At 41.5% G+C, this 11218-nt stretch overlaps 1 protein-coding gene across 1 annotated transcript in view; it reads right to left on the reverse strand.

Annotated features, from left to right (window-relative positions):
• KLHL14 (kelch like family member 14) overlaps positions 1–11218 on the reverse strand; it is a 101333-nt gene that overhangs the window by 11091 nt on the left and 79024 nt on the right. Inside the window, exon 9 of the mRNA XM_009639482.2 lies at positions 3864–3953. Coding sequence (XP_009637777.2) covers positions 3864–3953 — 90 coding nt within the window. The remainder of the gene's footprint in view (positions 1–3863; positions 3954–11218) is intronic.

The following is an 11218-nucleotide window of genomic DNA, read 5'->3' on the forward strand; positions in this document are numbered from 1 at the left end:
CAAGCCCAAGAACTGTATTCATGTCTTCACGATATTAAGATTTCACCTTATTTTACATGCAGATTGACATCAAAGCAAGAAAACTGAAGCAAGAGAGTGTATGGCAATTTCCTGTAACACCTGAGACTTCAACAGATGAGGATCTCGGAAACAGAAACCTTTGTTTATGTATGTGTGACTAAAAAATTGAATTAGAGGCTTCACAGGCCAGCAGAATAACCCAACTGCGTATGTCACAGTTCTACAAATGGTCACTGGGTATTCTACAAGGTGAATATTTTTGCATCGGAAAAGCCTCTGTAGGATTGGCTCGCTTTGCTTGTTTCATTCCACACTTACTTCAGCATGTGTAAATAGACCATCAAGACTGTAGAGAAGAATAATGATACAGCTAGAATTTATATTCATAATAATTTAAGATCATGTTCTACAAGAAAACAGAGAAAGAAACCATGTTGACCACTCCATCTGGAAGGGAACTCATTCCCTCGCTATGTTATAAGCATGTTCCATATGAGGAGGGTAAAGCAGAAGACCGATGGAATAATGCAGATTTCCCTTCAAATCCAGCATGGTGCCTAACAAGGACCAAGGCCTGTTATGCTGAGCACCACTCAAACACATCTTGAGACATAGGGTGAGATCCCCATACACTAAGTGCAACTGGTCATTTTGCTACGGGGTTTAGTGAAGCGAGGCTTTGCTCTTGGTCCCCATCTGAATTCCTTTAGTCTATACAGACAATTTAGAAAAAGAGGCATTGAGAGCTATAGAGTCAATAAACAACAAAACAGTAACAGCAGGCATCTAACTGGCTCTAGGTCTCACTATTTAGGACATTTATTAATCTACTTCTATTTCAAACAGCAGGATTTCAAAAAAATGTAAGCACTGATCATAACTCTGGACTTCTAGTAGGAGGTTTTAATGCTGCCATATTCACTACATCTTTCAGAGTTGCTGCGGACTTCAGTGGTCACTGGTTATATAGCAGCTTTTTAATTGCTGTCATACAAACCTATGATTTGGGGACCTTGGCCTCCTAACGTAATGTGTCATACACATATTCACTACAAATACCATGTATGTAGAAGATTGTATAGTGCAGGGTAGAAAGAGAAGGGTTTAGTGAGCCTCGAGTGGGACTACAGGATGCAAATCTGGTCACTTCACAGGAAGGGAGATGAAATCAGACTAGAGCAGGCACAAAGAAGAGCTACTACGGAGACAGGAGGAACAGAAAGTTTACCTTATGGCAGGAGACAAAGAACTTGGCTTGTTGCAGCTAGGAAAACAAAAGCTGAAAGGGAATAGGAGCGCTGTCTGTAATACATCAGGGGAACAAATCTCCAGGAGGGGAAAAACTATTAAGCTAAAGGCCAACTTTGGCATGAGAACAAGGTGATTTAGACAGTCAAAGAATACATTTTACTGGAAATTAGAATAAGGCTCCTAGTCATTTAGAGCAATTGGATTCTGTAACAGCTTTCCAACAGGAGTACTAGGGGCTAAAAATCCAACTGCTTTTCGAACGGAGCTTAGAAAATTTACAAAATGGGACTATATGATGCCTGTGATGGCAGAAAAAGGACTTGATGACCTGCTTAAGGTGCCTGGTGTAACTGGTTTGACTCCAGTTTAATTTTGGAATTCAGTTTGCAAGACAACTGTATCTATTATTTTGCCTTGCTCATCAGCCAGGAGGTCTGCACATGTTAGGAAGCACCTGTCAGAATGTGGTAACAAGCGATCAGAAATCAGGATTAGCAAATCAGGACCATGGGACAAAAGGAGGCAGATGCTGCTGCTCTCTGCTCTCTACAGGAAGGTCTCTGTAGGCATGCCAAAAGGTGAAGGGCGCTGAAGGTTATGAAGGTTGGTCTTAATTCGTGCCTGTGTTCTGCAACCTGCTCTCATCAGCATTTACTTGTGCAAGGATCCTGTGTGACTGGAAAGGCATAACCATAGGAGGATGTAAAAAAAAAGAAAAAAAAGAGAAAAAAAATGTCTCCCATGCTCTCCAGGTTATCAGGAAGTCACAGGAACAGCACGGAGGGTTATGTGGGTGCTCCTCGGGGCCCACCCAGCTTCTCGAGAACTTGCAGGTCTGATGGCTAGAGAAATGCATGGTGCTCCTTCCATTGCCCTCATCTCAAGGATAATTCTGTCCACTGGAAAAACACCTGGCACATTCTCATTCAAATCAAAGGCCTTGTAATGCTCTAGGCGAGACAGTTCCAGCTAGGTCCATATGAAGCCCCTTCTGTACTATGAGGACAGCAAAGGAAGGCCTTTATGTAAATTCAAGTGGGTATGTGCGAGCAGTTCCCATGTAGCTGCACATGGAAAGCAAATCAGTTTCAAGAAACAACTAGCCCAGCAATAGCACAGGATGCGGTTTATGATTTTCAGGTCCACTTTTTGTGACAAGTAAGATCCATTTCTCTTGGGGTAAATTCATAAAGAGATCAGTATCAGCAATTCTGCTACCTCCTTTATTCCTATCTTCTCTACAGACAAATCATAGCTCTGGTATTCATAGAACAAGGAAGCTGTTAGATGTCCGATGGCAACGTCTTCAGCTTAGAAGTTGATCTAGGTGACCTCAGACCTAAGGTACTACCCATCTCACAGTTGTGCTCAACTCCTATCTCAGATGCAGGATGTGTACCCATTCTTACATCTTTCCATCATCTTGCGACTCAGTTTCCACACCTTTAAACTGTGGGTAGTTATATTTCTTTTCTTTCATCCTTCATGTGACACGGCTATTTAATTATAAACTGTCTGGAACAAGGTCTGCCTCTTATTATCCATATGCCTACCACCAAGCACAACAGGGGCCCTCCGTTGTTGGAAGTGGCTGATGCTCCTAATAATAATTATCATTAATGATACCATGCTATCTCCTGTTTAGTATAAAGGAGATCCAACAATAGAACTGAAAGGCTCTTCCCCTACGACATTTAGTGATATTTTTAACTACACCAGAAATATGCTTATAGGGTGGACTGGATTGTTTGTCTCAGGTTTTAGGAAGTGAACAGATGTAACAATTTTCTATAATTTGGTTTAGTGCAGATGCTGAAATGGGGCATTCACAATAAAATATATGCAGTATATGTAATTTCAGCTGGATCCTCTGGTGTTTTAAAGTAAAAATGTGTACCTGCAAGCTGTTTTATGGTTTCTCAGTCATAATTATCTCTGTTACACAGACTGCTACAACTACAACTCTTTCTTCGTGTGCAAGCTTTTTAACAATGTCTTGACAATTTTGTGAATTTTGCAAGGCATGGTATTCTCCTTTTCCTTTGCTCAGAAGCCTGTTAAATTGTTTAATTTCTCTTTGCGGTAAATTTATGAAGTAATCAAATCAAAGAAGGTAGCAGCAGATAATCTATATGAGAAGCTCTTGCACAAGACTAAAAAAAAGGACCAGTTTAAGAATCTCAGAGTCTAGATAATTAACACATTAACAACTTTAGCTGCAAGTATCTGGTTTGACAATAGAAAGGAAGCATTCATCTACTGCAACTGCATTATTATATTATGACTGGAAGGAGACTGGAAATGAAGGTTAAAATTCTTAACAGCTGCTGCCTGGTGCATGCACTTGAAAGAGTCTGTTCTGCTGCCTGTGGCATTTCTCAAGGGATGTGGGAGCTGATGAATGACGGAGATGCTAATGCTAAAGTACCAGATATTTATGACAGCAGTATCTAAAAGTAGCCTTTACTAGGTTCTACAATTAGGCAGAGGGTCCTCAAAATCCCTTTCTAATGACTACATCAGCTGACCTGACGAAGAGGCAGACAGAAGAAGGCAGATGCTGCCTGTGTCTTTTAATATTCTATACATACCATTAGGGTTCCATTGGTCTTCTCCTCCCAGCACAAACAAGAAGTTTTCCACTTCCACAACACAGTGATGGGCACTGTTATACGGCATAACTGCAAGTAAAGCAAGAAATTCTTTGTCAGCTCAGGGCACTGATTCCACCAAATATTTCCAGAGGCACAAAATACAACACTGGAATTACATCTGTATGAAATAACAAGGGAATGCATCACCCCAAGCATACATGTCCACTGAATTAGCAACAGACAAAGCCACTTACTAGTAATCTTACGTTATTCAATCCTGCAAATAATTGAGGAAAAAAGCTGGAATTCTGGACTCTCAGTGCCCACCCAACTGCCGTCTATGCCGCTCTAAAAACAACTTGTAAAAAATGGTGAAGTTGCCTGATATTTCCCTGAAAATAAGCAGATGCTAGGAATCCTGGTATGCTCGGGAGCATTAAAAAAACCTCAGCCCAGCTTTGTTCTGCTGGTAATGTTTCCACAAGAAGAGTCAGTGTGTTCAGTAGCTTTCTATTACACAGCAATGAACAAGCTGCATTTCCATACAGTTTTAAGTTTTTAAATTAAGGTCCTGCTGATTTAATGCCTTTTCCAAATGTATACGCTTAATTTCCTGTACAATGTCATTAGTAGCACAATCACACATTTTCTATTCATCTAATCAGGAAGCCCTTTGTTAACAAAGATCAAAACTGTGGCATTAGGTTTGCAATATCCCCTTTTTTGGGAGGTGTTGTGATTACTACAGACCAACTACAGTCGCAATAATCTGTTTTTTTTAAATTTACAGTTTCCACTGCAAATGCTAAGGCACAAAAATAAGGACTTATATATACAGAATATGCATGCATTATTGCGCTGTGCCATACAGCACTATTGTGATATTATATGGTAATTGTAAACTTACACAGCATTAGTTATCATACCACATAGAGTAGTTTTGGCCCAGTGACACCAGTAGGAAAAATGATGTCCTTGTTCAGCTCATCATATGGGCACCTTAAATCTAGGTGAGGACAAATGGGGAGGTGATGTGCATGTACAGGCAGGGAACTTATTGCTTGACACGGATCAACAGAGCACTTAGGAAACCAGTGCAGTGGGAAATCAATATGACTCAGGGCCAGCTCTTACTTTGTGCTCTTTTGCCAATGCCAAAAAAAAAAAAAAAAAAAGAGGAAGCCTATCTCACACTTGGATTATTTTGGGTGATACATCTCCCATTTCATTTGTTTTATTATCTTTTATTTTTCTCAGAATGCAGTTGTGCAGTATAGCATATGCAAATAATAATAAGAAGAAATACGCGCAGCTTTGTTATTTAGGACATTTTCTTAAAGATCAAGTGGGCTCATTTAAGCTTCTTACTGAAGTTTTTGCCAAGGCAATGATGAATAAGTAAGGTACATTTTTAGTTTCTAGTAAAGGTCGAATATCATTTTCATAGTCTGTGCTCCTACAAGTCATGTAAGTGAAGCAGTTCTTAAATTGGGCAGCCAGGTACAATGAAAGTTCATTAATTAAGGTTATTTGTTACTAGTACACTTTCTATAACTGGGAAGTAATCCTATACCAGGCACTGCATAAGATTTTATACTACCTATAGATTCCTACAGCGCGATGAAAGAATGACAATATTTTTATTATCTTCTTAGCCCCCACATTGTGTTTATCTCATTCTTTGATCTCAGACATTTTTCCATTTTAAAATTACCTCTTTCAAAACCCCAATACTTTTCTTGATTTTGTGGATGCTTGTGCTACAGAATGAATTTGGGTCTCCCATGGGAAACTTGCTGTCTTCCCTAGGTGCTTTTTTGGGACCCCTCCTCTCAAGAAGAGACTCCCCAGGATCAGTCGGCAGGGTCTTCAATTCTTACCTCATCCCATGCTCTATTATGGTTTCAAATTAAGTGCAAGCCAGTGGTTGTTCTCTCAACCAGGCTCTTCCTTTGGTCAATCTGGAGAGATCTAGCATTTACCAAAAGAACTGTCTGCAGGCAGCGCACATGCATATTTTTCACACATTGTTTTCATTTTTACAAACACTTGTGTTTGTTTATCCTCCATATTGACACAAACAGGGCCAGTAGAGGAAGAAATTGTATTTTAAGCTTTTCTGCTGTTCCCATGCATATAAACTATGCAATAAGACTCCCACACTTAGGATGATAATTAAACCTTGAAAACTAAGGGCTTAATCCTGGCTCCTACTTAACTTGATGGCAACATTCCCACTGATACGGGATTGGGCCCAAATGACCCAAACTACCACCCGTAACTCACAGGAAAGCTAAAGGGAAGCTTGCCTTAGAAAAGGAGGGTAGAATTTGGGCTTCAGAAGGAAAGGTGACTGCAATAAAACACTGCAGATCTTTACTATGACCTTCGTTGCTCACAGGGCTTTGGGAAAAACTCCGGGCTTGGTCTGATGAATCTGCCCATGGGGCTGGAGGGGGCTGGACAAAACAGGGAGGCTGGAGCAACACAGTGGGCATCTAAGAGGGAGGGAGTTTTGGCACTGAAATTGTGAAACCGCCAACATCGCAGTCTTTCTCCCTGACCATTTTCAGGGTCCCTCAGAATCGTGAGTTACACATAGAAACCAAAACAATAGGAATGATTTTTTTTACCGCTATAAAATGCCCCTTGAAAGCACCAGAAAACTTGTGCTGTAAACCGTAATTCCTTATGAATTATGAAAAATATGTCCCCATATAGGACATAACTTTTCATAGATGTAGTCAAAATTACGTGGCAATGAGCATGCTAAATTCAGCCTCTAGTAGGAACGATCTTCTCAAACTCACTGGGCGTGCCAGGGTGTAACGGGAAGAATTTGGCCCATCACACAGTCTGGTCAGGCTGCTGCTTTCATTAATTTTATATGAGCCTTTGTCTGCTGTTTTGCTTTAATAATGTGAAAATCCCATCTTCTCATTTTTCGATTTCAAGCCAGTGGAACACCTGCCTGCCCCGCAAAAAGGGTATTTGAAGAGAAGTTTGTACGCCACGCTCAAACACAGCCCGGTGTGAGTTTTTAGCGTGTCAGTCAGTGAGTTAGAGGGAAAGGGTAAGGAGAAGCTAATCAGGATGAAATGAGATTAAAGGCTGTCTAATTTTACAGCAACTGTGATCCATCAGCCACTGTGAAAGTGACAGTGGAAATGAATGATGGAGACAGACAGGTGGGGCTGTACATTTCACTGATTTATCCTCAAATGCACTGGGCCTTATTTTATTGAGTGAACATGACCGCATTTATCATGACTGTCATCTAAACCCACTTCCCTCCATTTAAAAAGGTCACTTTACTAGGAGGGAGTAGGATAGAGGCACTTTCAAAACAGATTTAAAATTTAATAACACATGTTTACAAAACCCTGTGCAAGAATTCTCAACTTTATTAAAGACCGATTTAAAAGGAAGGAGAAAAGACTATTAAAAAGAGGAGAACATGAAAAAACAAAGCCATGGTCATCTGAGAAACATGCTTAGCTACCAAGGCGATAGGTGCCAGAGAATTACATGAGATGGACAGATACAGATTAGTCGGAGTGGGCAGAAAGCACCTCTGAGCCCCTGCCCCTCACACACACTTCCCAAAGCTTGGGAGGCCCATGGTTAACAAATTTGGGCTGTCCTGTACCAAGAGCACAAACAAGTCCAAGCAGCCTTACAGAGGACAACAGCCCCACCAGCCCCCTTCTGTGCAATTTATGTATGTTCGGTAGCAGACCCTTGGTAAGGTGGGAGGCAATTTCTCAGGTACAGATATGCAACATGCAGAGCTTTCTAGGTCAAAACCAAATGGGTGATTTATACTTGAGAATGATCTGGAAGGCAGTGGAGTCCAAGACTGCAGCAGTGTTTGCTAAGAAATACTTCACTACACAAACATCAGTGACATTGTGCAGGAGGTGATGCTCATGGGCGTTCTTCAGGCGCAGGTGGAACACACAGCAGCACTCGGCACATGAGGACAGCTGTCGTAGGCAAAAAACTCCTCCTGTATGCCAAACCTTAGTTAATAAAAGGCACCAGATAATGTTCTGGGACCTACTTTCAGAAACAGAGTCTACACCTTATAGCCAAATGCTCATGAAACACTCTCAATCATAATCATAGAATCATAGAATCGTTTAGGTTGCAAAAGACCTTCAAGATCATCAAGTCCAACTGTTAACCTAACACTGCTATTCCACCACTAAACCATGTCCCTAAGCACCTCGGCTAGCTGTCTTTTAAATACCTCCAGGGATGGGGACTCGACCACCTCCCTGGACAGCCCGTTCCAATGCTTGACAACCCTTTTGTTGAAAAAAATTTTCCTAATGTCTAATCTAAACCTGCCCTGTCGCAACTTGAGGCCATTTCCCCTTGTCCTATTGCCCATTACCAGGGAGAAAACACCAATATCCACCTCACTACAGCCTCCTTTCAGGCAGTTGTTGTCATAATGCCTATGAGGTCAGACAGATGCAATGATGCTCCAAAGGAACCTCCAACTTTTGTACAGGGGTGACAGTGACACACCTCATTCACCTAACAAACGATAATGTGTGCTCTTTGTCTTACCCAATTCTGCTTATTTTCTGCCAACAACTCCTCACATTTAGGAAACAGCATCTGGTTGTTCTCTACACATTAATCAGGTCATCGGTTCCTTCTTCTCCTTACAGCCCACTTTCCCCTGCCTATTGTCACTTCAACACTAACTAGCAGGGGAGAAGGGGGAACAGGAATGGCATTTCTCAAGACAGAAGGAGGGATGAGCTGTGGTCCTAGGAGATCCAAAAGCTGTGATTCAGCCCATATCCATCCCCCTGCTCCGCTAAAAACTCCTTTCAGAAATGGCACTTGATTCTCCTATCAAAGTTAAAAAAAAAAAAAAAAAAAAAAAAAAAAAATCTTTTTTTTTTCCACTCCCCTCAACTACTCAGCTGTCGGCACATGAGGACAGCTGTCGTAGGCAAAAAACTCCTCCTGTATGCCAAACCTTAGTTAATAAAAGGCACCAGATAATGTTCTGGGACCTACTTTCAGAAACAGAGTCTACACCTTATAGCCAAATGCTCATGAAACACTCTCAATCATAATCATAGAATCATAGAATCGTTTAGGTTGCAAAAGACCTTCAAGATCATCAAGTCCAACTGTTAACCTAACACTGCTATTCCACCACTAAACCATGTCCCTAAGCACCTCGGCTAGCTGTCTTTTAAATACCTCCAGGGATGGGGACTCGACCACCTCCCTGGACAGCCCGTTCCAATGCTTGACAACCCTTTTGTTGAAAAAAATTTTCCTAATGTCTAATCTAAACCTGCCCTGTCGCAACTTGAGGCCATTTCCCCTTGTCCTATTGCCCATTACCAGGGAGAAAACACCAATATCCACCTCACTACAGCCTCCTTTCAGGCAGTTGTTGTCATAATGCCTATGAGGTCAGACAGATGCAATGATGCTCCAAAGGAACCTCCAACTTTTGTACAGGGGTGACAGTGACACACCTCATTCACCTAACAAACGATAATGTGTGCTCTTTGTCTTACCCAATTCTGCTTATTTTCTGCCAACAACTCCTCACATTTAGGAAACAGCATCTGGTTGTTCTCTACACATTAATCAGGTCATCGGTTCCTTCTTCTCCTTACAGCCCACTTTCCCCTGCCTATTGTCACTTCAACACTAACTAGCAGGGGAGAAGGGGGAACAGGAATGGCATTTCTCAAGACAGAAGGAGGGATGAGCTGTGGTCCTAGGAGATCCAAAAGCTGTGATTCAGCCCATATCCATCCCCCTGCTCCGCTAAAAACTCCTTTCAGAAATGGCACTTGATTCTCATATCAAAGTTAAAAAAAAAAAAAAAAAAAAAAAAAAAAAATCCTTAGATTTTTCACTGCCCTGAACTATTCAGCTGCTTGGGATACAGGAGGTACCGTGAGGAAAGCCAAGAAATCTCCTCCTCAGCTACTGCACAGCTTGAGCATAGCCTCTTCAAGACTCAGCACACACCAAGAAGTCATGCTTATCATCTCTAATGACCTGTGCAGATGACGCCAGAGAAGAGTGTGTTTCCAGAACCACGATGTCATTACCAGAGGATGTACAGAGTTAATAATGACCTTCCACAATATTAACAGCCTAACTTGTTGGCTACATAATATTCAACTCCTGCTACTTGAAAACTGGCTATTTCCATGGCTCTTCAGAGGGCAGAGTAATGTGAGAAGACTGCTCTTTCCAGTACAGAAGGCCCCTAAAAACTCACTTTAGGAGACTGTGATTTGCTCATGGCAGAGACACCATATTCATTTCATTCCCAACCCTCTCCCCAAAATGCTGGTCCAATTATTTCTTGAGAACAGAATATCAGAAACTGTTCACCTTTCTTTGGTTCATACATCATTTGCAGGAAGATTATGCATCTATTAACGAATGTGGCTTCTTGTTTCTCACCAAGGAGGTTATATAAATAAATGCTAGGATTCCTCTGTGAATTGTTCACTTCAATTGTTTGTTACTTAATAACTGTGGGGAAAGACTGACCACAATAAGTTATGTAATTCTAGCCTCAGTGAACATGGTGGGAGTTTTGCCATTGACTTTAAAGGCATCGGGTTTTTACCTACTGGTATTTTCTGCTCCAAAGGTAATAAAGTTAAAGGAGGAGAGTAATCAACAGTAGATGGCAGATACCTCTGTTAACATTCCTATGGCCAAACTGCACCCTGTCACATCAACTTCAAGCAAATACGTGCAAAGTATTTTTTCTAGTAACACAGATCTGGAGTCTGAGCTCAACTCAAGGGGGAAACCTGGGACAATCCAACAGCAGTCACCACAGGCAGAAAATCCTAAGACGATCAGGATGAACCACTGTGCCTCAAAGTCACCTTTGAGAACAAATAACTGGTATAGCTCTGGTCCAGCTGCACCACAGGGAACTACATCAGCTCAGCTAGGAACTTCAAAACCTCTTCATCCCCGTGCCAGTTTTGTGGCAACTCCGTTCCAAGCCATCACGGGTAAGATGGACACAGGCCAGCAGAGTTCATCTAGGACGCAGCCCCTACTTCACCTCAGGCTGCAAGCAAGCAAAGGCAAAATGCCACCCCAAACCTACCCCCAATTCAAGATAATATTAAACACTAAGAAAAAAGTTATCTGAGAAGATGAAAGTCCTTGGAATCATCCACAGCATAGTGACTGGTATTTTGTATTAATTAAGGTATTTCACATTATGAAGATGTTTTTTACTAATGAAAATATCACATTTTTCATTCCAATGGTCCGAGCTATTGTTTTGGTACATTCTCTGGAATAACACCAGCCAGGCCTGTTCAGCA

Source organism: Egretta garzetta, unplaced genomic scaffold (genome assembly GCF_000687185.1).
Source record: "Egretta garzetta isolate BGI_Z169 unplaced genomic scaffold, ASM68718v1 scaffold35, whole genome shotgun sequence".
In the NCBI taxonomy this organism is placed as follows: domain Eukaryota; kingdom Metazoa; phylum Chordata; class Aves; order Pelecaniformes; family Ardeidae; genus Egretta; species Egretta garzetta.